Below are 21,111 nucleotides of genomic sequence, written 5' to 3'. Positions count from 1 at the left end.
TTACAAAAATATATGGTAAACAGGGGTAGACAGATACGTCCGGTCCCATGTGTCGGCTTTGACCCGTGACATAAGGGCGTTGTCGTGTGTGACGTCATGACGGCGCGGAGTTTGGTTTGTGAGTGTAGCGTGTCTGTAGATGTCGTCGTGTTGTGGTTTGTTATGCTCTCTGGTGGTATGTTCAGGATTTTTGTTTGTGTAGTGTAATGAGCTCAGTTTGCTTTTGCTCATTATCCAGAATTGTTCGAGTGTCGGCTGTGTTTTTAGTGGAATTCGTTTCAGTGAGTTAACGATTTTGTGCGAAGGTTAATTTAGTGTTGTTCGCTGTACATCATGTGGTAATTTTAGTAAAATTAATCGGTTGTTGTTTTTGTTCAGGAATGGATATGACGGATAAAAATAACAGTGTGCAGGTCAAGGGAAGTGTTCAATTTCCATGTGTGGCTGTGTCTGTTGATATTGGTATCAGGAGATGTGTGTGAGCTATATAGGTCAAGGGAAGTGTTTGATCCTGATTTATGGGATCGGGAGCTGCTGTTGAACTATATAGGTGCGTTTAGTGGTATTTGGGGATTTTTTTGTGATGACAGTTTTTTTCGTTATTTTGTGTGGTTTTGTATGGGGTGGGTGTCTAAATCTGTTTACATTTAGTTTGCCCCGCCAAAAACACTCCATTTCCTGCACTTGTCCAGCTAGTGTCATTATGCTTTTTGTGGAAAGTGTGTGTGTGTGTGTGTGTGTGTGTGTGTGTGTTTTTCGATGTATTTTTGTCCTCATAATGTGTACGTACCGACTTTATCTGCGCCACATTGGAATCGTGGTTTATGGTCGTTTCCGCCTTATTTGTGACGTCATGGGTCAAAGCAGACAGGCGGGATGGGACATTTCTGTAAACAGTTAGAAGAGTAAACAATGGATGGAAGATGGCAGGAGTTGCAGTGATGTGTGTTGCCCATGAAGAGGATTAGACACATATCAGAGGTAAAAAGTGGAGGGCCTGTGAGCAAGCAGAAACAGAAAATTATGCGAGAATGGTGTGTGGAGAAAATGGGGGTGGGAGGAGTGGAGGAGACAAAATGGTGGTGGTGGTAGCAGCAGACTGGGAGGGGAGGAGGAATGGTGGTGAGCAAAATGGTGATTGTGGAGAGGAGGGGGAGGGCAGAAGGGCAAACTTATGGTGATGGCAAAATGGTGGTGATGGAGAGCGAAATGGTACTAATGTGGGACAGTATGTGCATATGTGGGGCAGGGGACTGCATCTGCAGGGGTGAAAGAATATAGTGTACAGGGGAAATTTGTATGTGAGAAAGAGAATTGTGTGTCTGTGAGAGAGGAATTTAGTGTTTTTTTTGTGGGGGGAGGGTGGGGGTGGGGGGTGGGGAGGTGGATGCGACAACAAGATTTTGTGCCGCAACGGGAAGGGGTGTCGAGGTTCCAGGCCGGGAAGGTGAGGGGGCTGGTGGTGTGCCTGGGAGGAGCTGATGTATGTATACGAAGGGGCAGAGAATATGGCTTTAAGAAGACAGAATAAGGAAGTCTAAGCAGGTCATAGCGAAAGCTGGTTAGTTATTTGCATGTTCTGTGGATCATACCTGGGAAATCTTACTTTAATAAGGAATGTATTAGTTTTACAATTCTAGTATATCATCTTGGGGGGGGGGGGGGGGGGAGACAACATGCCAACTAAGATTTCTTATCACTATTATTATTAATTTTACTACATGTTAAGTTGTTTGTATCATAGTGTAGGCAGTTAAAATTTTACCGACGAATACTTACTCTTTTCTATGCCACACTGTGGTCGAGTGGTGGACATGGTAATCACTTCCCCGTCTTTTATTACAGTTATGGACCTCAGTGTTGTTTTAGAGCTGTGACTGTTGACAGCAAACTTTATAAGGGAATACATTCTCTGAAAACCTGTCGTCAGGATACTGTTTAAGCAACTGACAATGAGACATCCACTGTGCAACACACAATTCACATAATTTTTTCCTCAGTGATGTCGTTTATCTAAATGGCGTTTGTGCATGAGAGTATAAATTTATTTTGTCTGTTCTGATGATGGCTGTTCAGCTGAAAACTTTTGTCTGACTTTTTGTCGTTGCTGTTGTTGTGCCAGTATGCAACTCAACATCTCTGCTATACAGCCGGTAGCAAATTTCCTTTTCATAATATTTTTACTATTCCATCCCGAATTTTCCACTGTTTAACTCTATCTTTTGGCATTTTAATCTGCAAAATCTGATAATATCTCTAATGCAAAAGTTGCAGAGCTTAGACGTTTGAGAAGAAGTGCGACATGTGACTCAGTTCAACTTCTTATCAATGTAAATGCCTATGTGTTTACAGTATGTTTTTTCCTTTGTCAATTTACACTCAAGAATTATTTCTAATGGCATGGCCGAGCATTGTGCTTTACCTAAATTTAGTGACAATCCGTTTGCGAAGACCAATTTATTAATTTCTGAGGAAATATTGTTTACATTTTCAGGTGGTGAAATTGCTCCATTAGGTTCAACTGAAATCTTCGCATCGTCAGCAACAAAGCATTTTTGTTTCCAGTCCTAAGATTGGTTTGGTGCAACTCTTCATATTAGTCTACAGGCAGTGAATTGTCTGCTACATTTTATGCATTCACTGTAAACTCTCAGATTCTTTGTGCTCCCTCTGAAGTACAGTAAAATGATAAATATAGATGCTTTACAATCTTATGATTATCCATTGTAATTAACTGCTTACGTTGTGTCACACACATAAATGGTATTTACGCACAAGATTTGGTGACACGATGACAAAATAACTTGGCACATTACAGCTCCAATTGGTACTTTCATCCCACAATATCAACACTTTGAGCACATCCACATTGATGCCAGTGGACTTTTACCACCATCTGAAGATTACCAATAGCTACCGACCGTGACTGACCATTTCTTTTGTTGGCCCGAAATCTATCCTACAAAGGACACAACGGCAGCTACTACGACTGTGACCTCCCTTCACGAGTGGATCCTGTGCTACAGTGTTCCTCTCCACGTCACCACTGACAAACAATTTGAGACCTATCTCCTTAAAGCACTCTTGCCATTGCTTGGCACAAACTGTATTCAAACCTGTGCCTGCCATCCCACTGTCAATGACCTCGCGGAACGGCTCCGCCGACAGAGACTTCATTCGGATGCTGTGCCACAGAGCGTCAGAGTGACGGCCTCCCTAATGTCCTACTAGGCCTCCGGACAGCTTTCCTCTGATTTAAATGCGCATTCTACCCAGTGGCCATTCATTTTATGCAACTTTTAGTCAGACAGGTATTCACCTGACACGAGGCCACTCAAAACGCACCATAGAGTGGTCCAGACCCAGTACTGTCATGCCACATTCTGTGTTATCAATGGCTCTCCTGTCACAATATCCCTGCCATACTCGAGCCAGCCTTTGCTCCAGCTAACCCTTTCAAAGGTACAGCAGCAGCAGCTAGTACCGAGGCACTAAGTACGGTTGACTGCACGAGGACACTGGATGCACCCAGTCTTCCACTGCCACAGCCTGTGCCTCTACATATAAGTCACCACTCATTTTGGGCACCTCATACGTTGTGACCTTATGCTAAGCTCTTTGTCTCTGTACTACTGCAAGCTACACCTGTCTGCAACTACTTACTGCAGAGAAGCCTTTATCTCCCTCAACTTTAACATCCCCCTCCTTCTTTCTTTCCATTACCACACACGCAATTCCTTGATACCTCAGGACGTGTCTTGTCAGCTGGGTCCTTTTAGTTAGGCTGTGCCATAAATTTCTGAGTACTTCCTCACTAGTTACTCAATCTACCCATTTAGTCTACAGCATTTACTGTAGCGACACATTTCAAAAGCTTTTATCATAATCTTTTCTGAATTGTTTGTTGTCCACATTCTGCATGTGTCTAGTGTTCCAAACAGGCTTTGTCTTTCTCTACACAACTTCAACTGACATAGCTACTTCCACTTCTTTATCTGCACCTGCCCCTTCTACAGTCCTTTTCGTGTGGGGTTTCAATCCTTTATGTGAACGTGCAGTTTACCTTCTCTATATTTTCTTCTTATCTTTATGAACAACAGAGCAAATGTCAGTACACAGGTAGTTGTAGCGTATCAGTTGGTGGAACAGTTCAGAATTGTCACTTTGCATAGATGGTTTAATTTTGTGTTACTGACTGTTACCTCATCATGTTAACTACTAACAAATTATTTAGTAACTTTAAGATGAATTTTTTTGCAATGCAAAGCAATAATTACTTCCTACTGCGGCAATGTTAGACAAGAGTACAAATAAAAATTGAAACATTTTTTCCAACTTTATTCCATTTACAATTCGCTTTTTATGTGGCTTCCAGAGAGGGTAATATCCAATAATGCCAACGATATTTAATGTTTTTCTGAGTGCGTGTATTGGGGAGGGGTTGAGAGAGTGGAAGGGAGCGCTTATGTATTAGCTTTTATACGCTCTTCAGCATCTGCTTTCTCATTTGTAACACGCATAAGCAATCCCAGAAATCCAGTACACAGGCTTTCCAACTCTCAGTAATAATTAGCAAAGCTGCAGCACAATACTGTGTACTGCGTCGGGTTCTTCCGAGTGTTTTGAACGTTTTATGTATTCATAATGTGCGAGATCATTAATACGCTGAGAGTACCTCTTACCGCGGATGACGATGTACGAATTTTTCGCAAACATCCGAGTCTCAAGGGCGACTAACAGACGCGTCATGTTAAACTATTACACAGACGTATCCTCTTGTAATTATGCCAGTGACGTAGTGTTTGTTGTTTGAGTGAAGTGTCGTTGTTCTGATATTCTCACGAGACTGAAGGTCAGTACTTTTTACAGACGCATTTTTCAGTTTTCTTAACTTCGAGTCAGAATTGGGATCTAATTTCAAATTGAATAAATTCAAAATTTGTTTAAAAACGATAGTGCAACTAGGAGTTTTAATTACTAGTGGGAATTCATAAGGTGTATTCAACATGCACTGTTCTAACATATACGTGTAGAGCGCAATGCAAGTTTCCACAATTATCTACACTATTGGTTAGACATGCGTATATCGCAACTAAAAACAAAACAAAAAGGAACATACTATCTCATTCTAAGACGGTGACACGCAACAGAAAAACAGCAAGCCTTTCACCTGTTCTACTACATTATAGTTCGTGAACGATCGTCGCGCAAACACAGCTGCATCGTTCGTAACATGCTGAATTTTTAGATGGTGACACGGTGTGTTGTGAAGCACAAAGAAAACACAGATCATGCAGAAACGCGACTCACCAGTTACCGGAGCCAATGATACAAACTTTCTTTTGCTTCGGCATTTCTAAATGTGAACGTATGTGCTGACCGCTCTGCGTACCTATAACAGACTGCCTCCGCCGATACAGCAGCGTATCGTGCTTCCTTAAACCTTGGAATTTGGTCTTTATAGAACTGTTGCCAAGGATAGTCGAAAACCAACGGCAAGGTCGATTAACATCAAATTGCAATGAAATCGATTTTATACCAGTCGATAGTCGTAATAACTTGGCCATTTGCATTTTGTAAAGTATTGCGCTATTGACAAATTTGCGTATGCTATATAAAATATTAAAACATAATTAAGGTTGCATATTATATTGATATAACTTATCTTAGTAAAGCATTTGATGTCGTATCACTGTACGTAAAAGTTAACTCTTCTGCCCTTGTCCTGAGTCAATCAGAAGACCTCCACTGAACAGAATTAGATCACGTTCGCAGTTCTCGAATCCAGGCACAAATGACTGATGCCAAAAGCAACACTGCTCATGTCGTATAACACAAGTCCCGAAATCTAATAGTAAAATGACGAGGATGCGGAGAAACGAGGTATCTGGAACTTAACTCGTGTTTGAAATATTCGCAGCCTAAAACAGTATTTATCGGCCGTTCACAGCAATTAAAAGCCTCTTACAAAATAAGCATTTGACTTATTGATGTGTGCCCCTGAACTCCACCAAACGCTCGCTCGCACCACATACAGTACATACAGCTTTACTTTCGCGTGAAAATACCATCACCCACTTTCCGCAGCGGACATATTACCAGGGAGGACATAAGTTGTGGGTCATCAACGTAGTCTGTTATACATTTTCCATTTAGTGCTAGGTAACAGATCACCTGCCTTATCTATTTTCCTGAACATGATATAGTATTTCCAACATGTTGCCGTGGGCAAACTACATATTTATATCGAATATTGCGAATTCCAAAGCAAGTGCATTACACAAGAAGTGTAAAAAGCTGAAGATCTCGTTTTAGACAGCTTATAAAGGCATCAAGTCTCTTGTATATTTATTTAAATTTAATATTTTTCATTTTGGATGCGACCGTATTGGGTCGTACTTTTTGAATACCGAAGGGTTCATTAGTAATAAATATCGCGTGTATATCAAATTGTGTAACTACGTAACAGTGTAAGCGATATTTTGCAACTGAGTAATATGTGCAGTAGGCTAAATTATAAAAGCCAAAATTTAGTGCTTCGCAGGAACCTAGTTTAAACCCTAACGTTTAGAATCTTGTTCTGCAACCTAGAACTATTCGCATTTAACTTAAAAATGTTTAAGGCAGATTCATCACTCTGTATGACAATCGTCGGTCCATACGTTTTGGGAATACTATAATTTGCCGCCGTCGTTACAGCATGTAAACGATTAGTGACGGTGTAGGTCTGGAACCATTTGTAAATTTTTGCTTGTTACTAAACACGCTGATATCTTGTTATCCAGCTGAAAGTAACAGAAAGCTTTTAGAAAAACATTGATATAAGATATTTGTATCTTTTCTGTATATAGGCGTCAGCGTTTAAAATGCTTCAGAAGCTTAAAAATTTAGTTTCTGTTTAACATAGCTTTTATTTCAGTTTTATATTGCTTTCTGAGGAAACAATGATAATTTTATGAGAAGCTGTTGACAATGGTTCTGGATCAGAGTGACTTGCTTTATTCTTGTTTCCATCTTTCTTCTCACAGGTTTTTTTTTGTCCCTGCATTTCCACTGTTTCTTAAACATGGAAGACAGGGCCAACTTGTTTCAAAAATTCTCTTTGCATTTTAGGACTAGCAGATAACTTGAGGTCAATGCAATGTCAGCTCTGAGAGGAACGGTGGAATGGTTGGCCTTGACTTTCTGATAGAACCATTGTAGTATTTGATTGTGACAATCTGTCATAACTGTATGAAAACTTGATCAGTGTGTCCATATCAGAGTGTGGACCACATCCACATGGAGTTAAATTCACTCTTCCTGCTTTGCAATCCTTACATTACTTGGAATTTTTATGAAATACATTCACGGTGGAAGATCGTTAAATCGGTGCCACATAATTTGCAAACTGCTCCTAGATGTCATGACCATAGTTTATACATCAAGTAACGGTTGTCATGCAGCCGTATTGACAATAAACGGCCAATATTAATTTAATTAAACAGCACATTCACATATTTTAGCAGGTCTTTATGTATTCCAGTATGCTCTGTAGGGACATTGCGTAATAAAGTCTGCACTTTATTTCACACAGTCTGCCTGTTAATATACTTGGGCACTCACTGCATGAAAACATTGGTAGGATACAAATTTAAAGCATCACTTGGCCTGAACAATTAAGGTTAATTTTTTGAGTTGTAAAAATCAAAAACTAAATAAATCATGTGATTGCTACATATCTGAAGAATTAGAGTAGTTGGCTCACAATCAAAATTCCTTGGAATGAATGCTTGAATTTTTAATGATAGCATGGCTTAATCCGATTATTGTTTCTTCACAGTAATGATTATTCCTATATCTTACTGAAAATATGTTGAGAAGTTGAACAAATGGGAAGAAGAATTCTGAGCTTCAGGATCCAGCCTGAAGAGAACAAGAAAGTGCTGGGTATGTTGTTTGTGTGAAATAAAATGCGTTATACAATAACTGTGTGGAGGGATAAGTAGAAAGGGAGAGCAAATTATGGAGAGCATTGAGAAGATAATCAAAGAAGAAATGCTGTTTAGCATAAAAAAAGCAGCTTCCCTTTAAAGCAGACATTTTTGTGCTAATTTTTAATGTTTGTAGAGAGACGACAGTTCACCAATGTGTATTTTAAAATTGTACTTCATTAAACAACAGGAGAAAGGAAACTGGCGTTGTATGGATTGGAGTGTGGAATGTCAGATCCCTTAATTCGGCTGATAGGTTAGAAAATTTAAAAAGGGAAATGGATAGGTTAAAGTTAGATATAGTGGGAATTAGTGAAATTCGTTGAAAGGAGGAACAAGACTTTTGGTCAGATGAATATAGGGTTATAAATACAAAATCAAATAAGGGTAATGTAGGTGTAGGTTTAATAATGAATAAAAAAAAATAGGAGTACAGGTAAGCTACTACAAGCAGCATAGTGAACGTATTATAGCGCCCAAGATAGACATGAAGCCCATGCCTACTACAGTAGTACAAGTTTATATGCCAACTAGCTCTGCAGATGACGAAGAAATTGAAGAAATGTATGATGAAATAAAAGAAATTATTCAGGTAGTGAAGGGAGATGAAAATTTAATACTCATGGATGACTGGAATTCGGTAGTAGGAAGAGGGAGAGAAGGAAACGTGGTAGGTGAATATGGATTGGGACTAAGAAATGGTAGAGAAAGCCACCTGGTAGAATTTTGCACAGAGCATAACTTAATCATAGCTAATACTTGGTTCAAGAATCGTGAAAGAAGGTTGTATACATGGAAGAACCCTGGAAATACTAAAAGGTATCAGATAGATTATATAATGGTAAGACAGAGATATAGGAACCAGGTTTTAAATTGTAAGACATTTCCAGGGGCAGATGTGGTCAACTGTAGATTAAAACTGAAGAAACTGCAAAAAGGTGGTAATTTAAGGAGATGGGACCTGGATAAACTGAAAGAACCAGAGGTTGTAGAGAGTTTCAGGGAAAGCATAAGGGAACAATTGACAGAAATGGGGGAAAGAAATACAGTAGAAGAAGAATGGGTAGCTTTGAGGGATGAAATAGTGAAGGCAGCAGAAATCAAATAGGTAAAAAGACGAGGGCTAGTAGAAACCCTTGGATAACAGAAGAAATATTGAATGTAATTGATGAAAGGAGAAATTATAAAAACGCATTAAATGAAGCAGGCAAAAAGGAATACAAACGTCTCAAAAATGAGTTCGACAGGAAGTGCAAAATGGCTAAGCAGGGATGGCTAGAGGACAAATGTAAGGATGTAGAGGCTTATCTCACTAGGGGTAAGATAGATACCGCTTACATCCAAATTTTTCTTTTGTTTTCTTTACTGCTTGCTCAATATACAGATTGAATAACATCGGGGATAGGCTACAACCCTGTCTCACTCCCTTCCCAACCACTGCTTCCCCTTCATGCCCCTCGACTCTTATAACTGCCATCTGGTTTCTGTACAAATTGTAAATAGCCTTTCGCTCCCTGTATTTTACCCCTGCCACCTTTAGAATTTGAAAGAGAGTATTCCAGTCAACATTGTCAAAAGCTTTCTCCAAGTCTACAAATGCTAGAAATGTAGGTTTGCCTTTCCTTAATCTTTCTTCTAATATAAGTCGTAAGGTCAGTATTGCCTCACGTGTTCCAGTGTTTCTACGGAACCCAAACTCATCTTCCCCGAGGTCGGCTTCTACTAGTTTTTATATTCATCTGTAAAGAATTCGTGTTAATATTTTGCAGCTGTGGCTTATTAAACTGATAGTTTGGTAATTTTCACATCTGTCAGCACCTGCTTTCTTCGGGATTGGAATTATTATATTCTTCTTGAAGTCCGAGGGTATTTCGCCTGTTTCATACATCTTGCTCACCAGATGTTAGAGTTTTGTCAGGACTGACTCTCCCAAGGCCGTCAGTAGTTCCAATGGAATGTTGTCTACTCTGGGGGCCTTGTTTCGACTCAGGTCTTTCAGAGCTCTGTCAAACTCTTCACGCAATATCATATCTCCCATTTCATCTTCATCTACATCCTCTTACATTTCCATAATATTGTCCTCAAGTACATCACCCTTGTATAGACCCTCTATATACTCCTTCCACCTTTCTGCTTTCCCTTCTTTGCTTACAACTGGGTTTCCATCTGAGCTCTTGATGTTCATACAAGTGGTTCTCTTATCTCCAAAGGTCTCTTTAATTTTTCTGTAGGCAGTATCTATCTTAGCCCTAGTGAGATAAGCCTCTACATCCTTACATTTGTCCTCTAGCCATCCCTGCTTAGCCATTTTGCACTTCCTGTCGATCTCATTTTTGAGACGATTGTATTCCTTTTTGCCTGCTTCATTTGCTGCATTTTTATATTTTCTCCTTTCATCAATTAAATTCAATATTTCTTCTGTTACCCAAGGATTTCTACTAGTCCTTGCCCTTTTACCTACTTATCCTCTGCTGCTTTCACTAGTTCATCCCTCAAAGCTACCCATTCTTATTCTACTTTATTTCTTTCCCCCATTACTGTCAATTGTTCCCTTATGCTCTCCCTGAAACTCTGTACAACCTCTGGTTCTTTCAGTTTATCCAGGTCCCATCTCCTTAAATTACCACCTTTTTGCAGTTTCTTCAGTTTTAATCTACAGTTCATAGCCAATACATTGTGGTCAGAGCCCACATCTGCCCCTGGAAATGTCTTACAATTTAAAACCTGGTTCCTATATCTCTGTCTTACCATTATAGAATCTATCTGAAACCCGTCAGTATCTCCAGGGTTCTTCCATGTATACAGCCTTCTTTCACTATTCTTGAACCAAGTGTTAGCTATGATTAAGTTATGCTTTGCACAAAATTCTACCAGGCGGCTTCCTCTATCATTTCTTAGTCCCAATGCATATTCACCTACCATGTTTCCTTCTCTCCCTTTCCCTACTACCGAATTCCAGTAGCCCATGAGTATTAAATTTTCATCTCCCTTCACTACCTGAATAATTTCTTTTATTTCATCAAACATTTCTTCGTCATCTGAAGAACTATTTGGCATATAAACTTGTACTACTGTAGTAGGCGTGGGCTTCGTATCTATCTTGGCCACAATAATGCGTTCACTATGCTGTTTGTAGTAGCTTACCCGCATTCCTATTTTCCTATTCATTATTAAACCTACTCCTGCATTACCCCTATTTGATTTTGTGTTTATAACCCTGTAGTCAACTGACCAGAAGTCTTGTTCCTCCTGCCACCGAACTTCACTAATTCCCACTATATCTAACATTAACCTATCCATTTCCCTTTTTAAATTTTCTAACCTACCTGTCCGATTAAGGAATCTGACATTCCACGCTCCGATCCGTAGAACGCCAGTTTTCTTTCTCCTGATAACAACATCCTCTTGAGTAGTCTCCGCCCGGAGATCCGAATGGGGGACTGTTTTACCTCCGGAATATTTTACCCAAGAGGATGCCATCATCATTTAATCATACAATAAAGCTGCATGCCCTCGGGAAAAATTGCGGCCGTAGTTTCCCCTTGCTTTCGCAGTACCAGCACAGCAAGGCCGTTTTGGTTATTGTTACAAGGCCAGATCAGTCAATCATCCAGATTGTTGCCCCTGCAACTACTGAAAAGGCTGCTGTCCCTCTTCAGGAACCACATGTTTGTCTGGCCTCTCAACAGATACCCCTCCGTTGTGGTTGTACCTACGGTACGGCTATCTGTATCGCTGAGGCACGCAGGCCTCCCCACCAACGGCAAGGTCCATGGTTCATGGGGGGCTTCGTATATTAATTTTCAGAAATTTTGTGGTGAAAATTTATTAGTTATCTTAGCAAAATTATAATTAGAATCAGTAAAAGTAATGGATTTTATTGGAAAACTGACAAAGCAAATATGTACTTGGACTTACTTCATAGGTGTACATCATAAGCTGCTAAATAAATAAATAAATAAAATAAACATATAAACATGCCGATTCTGAACCTTTCAATTCGTGACTTAAATTGTAAAAAATATTTCTGTTAACAATTTTGACAAATTATACTGGAGTAGGGCTGTGCTCAGGAACGCGTCAAATTACAGAATTTTTTGTTATGCGAATGAAGGGACCAAGGTTCTTTCTCTGTGTAGACTTTGCAATATTGTCTAAAAGGGCTGAATAACTGAATGTGTTCATTCAGTAATAAATGTAGGGATACACACATCTGTTTCTTAATTTCTAAAATTTCTAACTGAGTAAGCTTTGCATCCTTTCCTTTTACGTGTAGGATGTAGGGCCTATATATCTATTATGTGCCTGTGATTTTCATTTACACACTGTTCAGCAAAGGATGAATCTGGCTTCTGTAACCTACAATTTCTATAGTATTTTCTTAGTGTAGAGCAGATTGACGTCCCAGTCTATTCAGTATGGTAAAACTGACACTCTCGGCAGGTGAGATCGTAAGCCCAGCTTTTCATAATGTCTGATGGTTTATCTTTAGAGTGAAGAGACTTCTATGAACTGCCTGTGGGATATAGAAAAGCACAGAATAACCCATTGCCTTTCAAATGTTGCTTGTCCTATTTGCAATTTTCCTAATGAGGTAAGCTGCACCATTTCCTTTCCAGTCTATCTATGTTGTTCATTGATACAGTAGGTATATGGGTTGCTTCTTGAATTTTTTTATTGAGTATTTTGTGTGTAATGTTGGAATTAAATTTATTATGTGTGGCTATTGTTTTTATTGTATTGAGTTCCTAGTCATAGCGTTATTGGAAAATGGAGATACAAAGAAGTTGGGGGATCGATGTGATGGAATGCTGCATGTTTGTAGGTACAGAATGCTGACAGGAAGCTTTGATGAATGTGTCTATTATGGACTCTTTTTTGGTAAATTTTAAATTTATGGTTGCTATTTTCAGTCTCTGTACAGTGTTTTACCAAGAACCCACACCTGGATCATTTAAAATAATAATAGTAAATTTAGAATAAACAGTGAAATTACAATCACCAATGCCACCCCAGTTGCTGCATCCATCAGTTAACTTATAATCTGACTCATTCTGTGCCCCTCAAGACTCTCTTCACAATGGCATTGTGTGAGTAAATGAAGGTAAACATGGTAGTCTCACATCGTTCCCTCAGCACTGAATACTCAAAGAGGTTACAGTTGTTTCACAGCAATCAATTTAAGTCTTAATGTCACAAACACTCGTATTCTGCAATTTCAGGTCAACGATAATGAAATATTAGCAGCAGAAGTAGACGTTAATGGTCATACTCTGAATGGAGCATCTGATTAGATAACAAGTTAAAAGGGATGACATTTTTCCTCTGCAGCGGATTGTGCACCAACACGAAACTTGCTGACAGATTAAAACTGTGGGCCGGACTGAGACAAACTCGGGGCCTCTGCCATCAGCTGGGGAGTGCTCTACCATCTGAGTTACCCCAGCTCAACTCAAGACTCATTCTCAGAGCTGTACTTCAGTCAGTATATCGTCTCCTACCTTCCAATTTTCACAGAAGTTCTCCTGCAAAAATTGTTATACTGGCACTCCTGGAAGAAAGGATATTGCCGAGATGTGGCTCACTCACAGGGATGTTACTGAAGGTCCTTAGTTCGATCCTCAGTACTGCACACAGTTTTAATCTGCCGGGAATTTTCAAGCTGAAAAGGAGTCAACACACCGATAAACTAATTGAGAAGCTCAGTTCAGTGTTTTACACTCAGAAGCAACTCTCATTATAGTGACCTGAAGACAAGAGTGTTGACTCATTTTATTGCCTGTTCTCATATGGAATTACCTTCTTAGGCATGCACCTAAAGTAACTTGTTTATAAAGAAGAAATGAACAGTAAGAATATTGTGCTAACTAGATGAATGTAACTTGTTGAGAAGCCTTTTTAATATCTTGGAAGTTTTCCCCTCGCTTCCCAACATATTTTCTCCTTAATTGTCTTAGTTGCTGATGATAAAAATCTGTTTCAACTGAGCTATGATGTAAGGAGTCACGATACGAGACACTAAAACAATTTTCGTCTCCTTGTGCATGGTTCAAGATGGAGTAATCTACTCTGGTGCCATTGAACATAAAGCAAGGAACTGAAAATAGCTATAAAAAAATAATTAAAAATGTATCTCATTACCCACCTTCAGGTTACCTGAATATATATAGGGGAATGCATAAGCAGTTGTGCAGTAGGTATAATACAGTATTTTTAACTAAGACCATTCTTCTATTTCTTTCCAGATTTTCTGATAATTGTGGCCGGTAATTTAAGCAACGACCGACAGAAGTGGATAACGAAACAATACTGGAGGACAGAATGTGCCAAAAAGGCTCAACAGAAATGGACGGGAGAATCTAGTACACCTCCGTGGAATAGACTATCAGTTGCCATCGAATTTGATTGCACTGGGTCTACCTGTAATGTGCCGAAGAGTGGTCGACCTGTGAGTAGTACTAGCAATGAAAATGAAATGTTAGTTCCATAGGCCGAAGCCGAAACAAACTCGAATGGAAAGTCTGTGCCAAGTTGGCCATTTGCTGTAGATCCTCGAGTCTTCTAATGCAGTATTTAAGTTTGCAAGTGCATCAGCCAACTTCACGGGTTACTAGAGGATGACCCATGTCACCATTTAGAATTTTGCAAGATTCTTTTGAATGTAGAAATGTGGATTGATGGCACAATTGTAAAAAATTATCAGTTCGATGAACCAAATTTTAAGCTGTCAGATGTTGCTAATAGGCACACCTGTGTGTACTAAATCCCCAAGCTGTAATTGAAAAGCAAGTGCGTCGACCTAGGGCTCCAATCCAGGCGTGCCTTTCACATCAAGGGATCATCACTCACATTTATTTTTCCATACAACTGTTACCTACGGTACCTTATCTTAACTTGTTGCAGGATACCGGTCTTCCACAATGACGTATACATCGAGATAATGAGAAGTTCTACTTCCGGCGAGACAGAGCGTCTCACCACTATTCTTCGACAGCGTGTGGGTTTCTCGACAACAGGTTACCTGATAGGTGGATAGCCAAATGGTGGCCAACCATGTGGCCACCACAATCGCCAGATCTTACTCCGACTGACTTTTTCTTTTGGGGCATTATCGGAGGTAAAGGCTTCGCAAGGAAACTGCACACTGTTGACGACAAGTGTCAGTTCGTAACAAAATTGTCTCGAGACGTTCTTAATTGTAAATAACTCTGTGTGAAAATGTGCTCGAGTGTACAAACCCCGCTACAGGAATGTGTAAATGCTGAAGGTTAGCAATACGAGCACCTCGGACATTGAGCACTTAAGACATTCCACATATTGTGACTTCAAAACCTGTAATAATATCTACTGTAGATGTACTTATGCCTGGGGGCCCGTATATTGAGGTATTGAAAGGTTAAGCTGACCACACGATAAGTAGCAGTGTTTGTTATAAACCTACCTGACAAGCAGTGATGTACTGTATATGCAATTCATTATTTACAGATTAAGCTAGAAATTGTTCTACTGACAGAGATAAACAGCAGCTGTGTTAAAACAGATGAGGCAATAGTACTTTCTTTCCCCCTCTCCCCAAGTCCCTGAGGGTTCTCCTCCTTTTTGGGATCTGCATAACTTCGGGAGTGGGTGAGCCGCCACTTTCTGCCGGACACAGTATTTGGTGTGGGCACTCGGCACACGACTGTCCGAGTCTGACACCGGCTACCCGTGTCACACAATTTACCAGCGTACCGTATTCATCATGGTGTCGTGTTTACCCTGAAAACAGAAAGAGGTGGTTGTCTGCTGTCCTCGGATGTTGTTGTGGGAGAGAATATGGTGCCTCTCGGACTCGTTCTCTTCGCCAGAGGCCTTCTCACACAGATCAATATTTACAGTCTTTGAGCTGTCGCCACCCGTCATGAGTCACGATTGTGCTGCCGACACGAGCAGTGTCCGCTTCCGAGAGTTTCTCCGAGGAGCTCACGGATTTCCGAGTGGACCTCTTTGCGGCAAGGATGTAATTGGCTGAAGCGGATAACTGGAACTTGGACAAGGAGTATAGTACACTGGAAAAATCCACAGAATTCTTCTGTGGAGTGTTGGCAATTTCTAGTGTGTGATAGGTAGGATTCTTCAGAGAAAGTTAAAGTGGTTTTCCATCTACTGCCTGAGACTTTCACTATATTTACTTTCTAAAGGACTTTCTAAAGGAAAACAATTAACAGATAACATGTCTCGAGCAATGGTAATAGCTAGAGCTACTACACGAGCAGAATGGGAAGAAACTGCTATGTGTGTGTAAATTAAACAATTTCTCATTTCTGCAAAATCGAGTTTTGTAAAGGTGCAATAGAAATGGAGAATAAAACACGAGTTTTGTAAAGGTGTGACAGAATTATAGAAAAACACACAAAAGAGTCAGTGGGAGATTTGGAACTCTGTGCTTGAGAAATCTGTAGCTTTTGATCCTGTTCCTAAATCCGTACCCACTATTATTAATATTAGGAGTAGTGCATTATTTTATGAACAATACAAAATAGAAATGGCTGTTGAAGCCTTTACATGTCTTAGTGATAACTTTCAACAATTCATCTGTTACAGACATCACAAAAATCATTAAGTCACTAAAAAGTAGTAACTTCTCTGGTTGTGATGGTATCTCAGGCAAAGTACTAAAATTTTGTGCTGACTTCATTATGCTACCCTTCAGTTACATTTGATGAGTCGAGGGGTGTCTGCTGAAAGACAAGTATACAGTAGCGATGCCAATACATGAAAGTGGAAATAAGAAACTGACATCTGATAGTAGACCAATCTCACTCCTGCCAATGTTTTCGAAATGTAGTATCTTGTGACAGAATGCTGAACCGAGAATAGCCTGTTAACAACAGCTCAGTTTGGTTTCTGTAAATGTTTCTATACTGAGAACGCAATTTATGATCTCACAAGCTCAATTGTAGTAGAATTTAACTAGAAAAATTAAGCCCTCAGCTTTTTCTGTGATCTCACTGTTTCTTTGACTATGTAGATCATAAAATTCTGCTAGGGAAACTAGAATAGTATAGTGCTAAAGATCTGTCATCTTGCATGGATAGGCATATTCTAGCAATAGAAAACAAGCCACCTTAGCAAATGATGCAGCAGGTTGCCACAAGGTCTGGTGCTCGGCCCTCTGCTGTTCTTTGTGTAACTAAACAATTTACTGGGGACACTGCAGGACCCTTCAGAAACAGTAATATTTGTCATCTTGGGGTTGAAGCTACAACTGTTTCCCAGCTGACGGCTTAACCCTCAGTCTCTCAAAAAGTCATATTATGCAATTCTGAACAAATAAAAATGACTTGCAGGCAGGGGAAATGTGCATTGGTGGCCATACATTAGACAAGGCTCTATGTGTGAAGCCCCTGGGTATCCAGATGAGTAACAAACTGATGTAGTAACATCACGTGGATATGTTAGCGAACAGGTTCTGTTCTGCCTGCTATGCTCTCAAATGTATCTCTCACTGTGTTCACCTCCAGTCAAGGTCGACAGCATCCTGTGTATATGTTTAACTCAGTTGTACCCTACAACCCAGTCTCCAGACGCATTGCAGCTACAGTGAAAAAGTGTGTATTCTACAAAAGCGTGCTTGTGTAAAGTCAATAATCGAACACCTTGCATAACCTGAGAACTGGTGCACCTTTGTGCCAATAGGTGTGCTCCCTAAAGGCATTTGTGGTCAATATTGAGAGAATCTTAGAAGAAAGATTAAGGAAAGGCAAACCTACATTTCTAGCATTTGTAGGCTTAGAGAAAGCTTTTGACAATGTTGACTGGAATACTCCCTTTCAAATTCTAAGGGTGCCAGGGGCAAAATACAGGGATCGAAAGGCTATTTACAATTTGTACAGAAACCAGATGGCAGTTATAAGAATTCGAGGGGCATTAAAGGGAAGCAGTGGTTGGGAAGAGAGTGAGACAGGGTTGTAGCCTCTCCCCGATGTTATTCAATCTGTATATTGAGCAAGCAGTAAAGGAAACAAAAGAAAAATTTGGAGTAGGTATTAAAATCCGCGGAGAAGAAATAAAAACATTGAGGTTCACCGATGACATTGTAATTCTGTCAGAGACAGCAAAGGACTTGGAAGAGCAGTTGAACAGAATGGACAGTGTCTTGAAAGGAGGATATAAGATGAACATCAACAAAAGTAAAACGAGGATAATGGAATGTAGTCAAATTAAGTCGGCTGATGCTGAGGGAATTAGATTAGGAAATGAGACACTTAAAGTAGGAAGGTGAGCTGTAACTATATATTTACTAAGATGGTATCTGTTCTTTCGGTCATGTCCAAAAGAACAGATACCATCTTAGTAAATTTATAGACCTTTCTTCACGTCCCTATTTTTAGCTGTCTTCTCTTTCTTTGATTGGGACTGATGTGTAGTCATTTTTCAACTCCCCTCTGTCTTCGTGTTCTACGGTTTTGATATGGGTTTGTATGACTCTAGTTGTTTTTGCACTCTAAAACATAACAAAAGAAAACAGCAGTAGAAGCAGAAATAACTTCAACATGGACTGTGCAGCCCTCTCTAGGGTTGGAATGGAGATTTACATTCCTGACCAGTGTATATCAGGCAGGAAAATGAATACCTCACAAGTTACTCCTTTTACAGTTTATCACATTACTTTGACTGAAGAACGTAACTTCTGCTTAACTGTAATGTGTGTATTAGCTGCATCCCAGCCTTTGCCAGTACACAGACAGCTGGGTAAAGTTAAAAGGCTATGTTTGCAGTGACGATGATGATGATGATGATGATGATGATAGGTCCCATACTCCGAGGAGCGTAGGGAGCAATGCGCGAGACCTGCAGTGCTGACTAGGTAAGGTCCTAGCGGAGGTGGTTTGCCATTGCCTTGCCTTCCTCCAACCGTAATGGGGATGAATGATGATGCTGAAGATGACACAACATCCAGTCATCTCGAGGTAGGGAAAATCCCCGACTCCGCCGGGAATCAAACCAGGGACACCGTGCGCGGGAAGCGAGAACGCTACCGCAAGACCACGAGCTGCGGTGTTTGCAGTATCAGATGATATCAGCAGCTGAGTAGTGTAGAAGATGAAGCAGTGGGTTTTCAAAGTACGGTAACTGTTTTCCTCAATGTGCACACATGTAGTAATCTAGTAGTAATTAGCAGTTTGAGTAGATTATCTCCAGTTATAATTCATTGTCTGTATACTTTACAGATGCCACCGGTAGTGCCTGCTGTCTGTTAATGTGTAAATTGGGTCACTCTACATTCCTGAATGCACCCTTTCGTTATGGCATTTACAGAACACACTGTGTGAGCAAATGAATGAATGAGTAGGCTGCCAATGGATGAGGTAAAACTTGTGTTTTCTTTATTTCTGTTTCTGTACAGTTTCAGCAGTGATGATGTTTTCAAGCATAAGCATTGTGTACAAGCTATCAGAATGGCCAGAATCTGAAAACTGATCCACTCACACACGTAATAGTGTAATCTGGAAGAGGCGGGAAGTACCTTTCGACACTCCTCAGTAGTTTGCAGAGTGTGGATGTAGACTCAGATGCAGATGTAGATGCAGTCAGTCACATTTCGGATTTTGCAATTGAAGGTATGACAACGATAGTATTTGGTACTAGAGCTGTGCTGCTTTTGTAACTTACTTTATTTATTTAATTTCTGTCCATATAACAAAAAGTTTTTGGACATTGTCAGGAAAATTTAGATTACATTACACATACGCAGTAAAATATTTACATTCTTTCATAACAACATATGGATCCGACACGTCTGTACACATTATTTTTCAAAAGGGCACTACAAGTATATTCCTCTATAGTGTAATACAATTTAGCTTATATTTATAATAGTACAGTACACGTAATACAGTGTATAATTACATTGTTTCATACCACTGATAGATCGGACACTGCTTTCCAAAATGGCACTACAACTTAAAGTCCTCTATAGAGTAACAACACTTCTCTATTAATAATTGCTTCAGTCTACTCTTTAGCATATTTAGATTTACTTTCTTGAGTTCACAGGGTAGTGCATTGTAGAAAATTGCTCCCATTCTGTGTGGGCTGTGGTCCGTTGCCTTTTTATTGGTCACAATTCTATGAAAATTTTCCCTTCCCCATGTATCATAGTTGTGTACATTACTGTTTCTCATATTAAATCAGGATTTTATTTCAGAAACATGACTGTCTGCAGTATATACATGGAGTACACCGTAAGAATTTTATATTTTCTGAAGATATCTCTACAAGGCTCTCTCTTCTTTTGGCTACCATTCTTACTGCCTTTTTTTGTAATCTCTCTTAACACTGCAATCTGGTGTAGAACTGTGTCATCTGTATAAATTGTAAATTGTGTGCTGAATTCAGTGACTGATGTTTGAAATATAAACTTTGAAAAATATTTTTGTTACTGCTTAATGTTTGCATTGCTTTTTAACCGACAAATTCGTTACATTGTTATGTGAATACAAGGACTACAACTTTTTTATTACTACAGTAAAAAGATTGCCGGCCTTATTTTTAAATGACAGTGTAAGTGCTGTTGTTAAAAATTTATGTTTACATTTTCTATTACAAGCAGGGAGAGAGGTTTAACGTCTGGAGACAACATTGATAACACTGCTCGGGAAAACACTGAAAAGGTTCTCGAGCTAAGCATAGCCAGCCACTCAGACTCCTTGTAATTTAACTGTTTTCTCAGTTGCATATTTCCGTTTATGTTTAAATTGACTTCGCACTCGTGTGCCAATAGATGTACTCGCTTACGGTTAATAGTGAGAATGATGTAGGATGAACTTGGCAGTTTACAACCACAATGTGAGAAGTAGAAATAATTTCCATATAGGCTGTACATCCATCTCTGGGGTTAGAATGAAGTTTCATTTTCTGGGGCAAAAGTCTGTAAAAGGTTGCCAGAGAACATCAAGCAGGAAATTGAAGAACCTTAAATATTTAAGAACAAAAGAAAAAATACCTCATTAGTGCCTTTATTTAAAGTTATAAGAATACTTTTCCTTGACAATATAAATTTCACATACCACTAATTTTTGTATTAGATAGATACAGTATACAATTAACAGATGGTGGTCTGTGGAAAGTTACATAAATTCTTTGTTTAATGTGT

General features: G+C 39.6%; 1 protein-coding gene and 1 long non-coding RNA gene across 7 annotated transcripts in view; one reads left to right on the top strand and one right to left on the bottom strand.

Annotated features, from left to right (window-relative positions):
- LOC126293702 (glycerol-3-phosphate dehydrogenase [NAD(+)], cytoplasmic) overlaps window positions 1-5,894 on the bottom strand; it is a 96,189-nt gene extending 90,295 nt beyond the window's left edge. For both annotated transcript variants that reach the window (XM_049987009.1, XM_049987010.1), the window contains exon 1: window positions 5,311-5,894. In XM_049987009.1, the coding sequence (XP_049842966.1) occupies window positions 5,311-5,573 (263 nt within the window). In that variant the 5' untranslated portion in view covers window positions 5,574-5,894. The remainder of the gene's footprint in view (window positions 1-5,310) is intronic.
- On the top strand, window positions 1,884-20,388 carry LOC126293705 (uncharacterized). 5 transcript variants are annotated; one of them, XR_007552347.1, is made up of 4 exons: window positions 5,773-5,883; window positions 14,219-19,079; window positions 19,187-19,576; window positions 20,164-20,388. It is a non-coding gene; the product is annotated as an uncharacterized LOC126293705 (long non-coding RNA). The 5 variants fall into 5 exon arrangements; XR_007552346.1 differs by lacking the exon at window positions 5,773-5,883 and adding an exon at window positions 1,884-4,852 and having other exon boundaries at window positions 14,219-19,576; XR_007552344.1 differs by having other exon boundaries at window positions 14,219-19,576.
- Window positions 20,389-21,111: the final 723 nt, after the last annotated feature.

Source organism: Schistocerca gregaria, chromosome 10 (assembly GCF_023897955.1).
Source record: "Schistocerca gregaria isolate iqSchGreg1 chromosome 10, iqSchGreg1.2, whole genome shotgun sequence".
NCBI classification, from domain to species: Eukaryota; Metazoa; Arthropoda; class Insecta; order Orthoptera; family Acrididae; genus Schistocerca; species Schistocerca gregaria.
The sequence above is the reverse complement of the archived record's forward strand: the minus strand, read 5'-3'. Positions and strand labels throughout refer to the sequence as shown.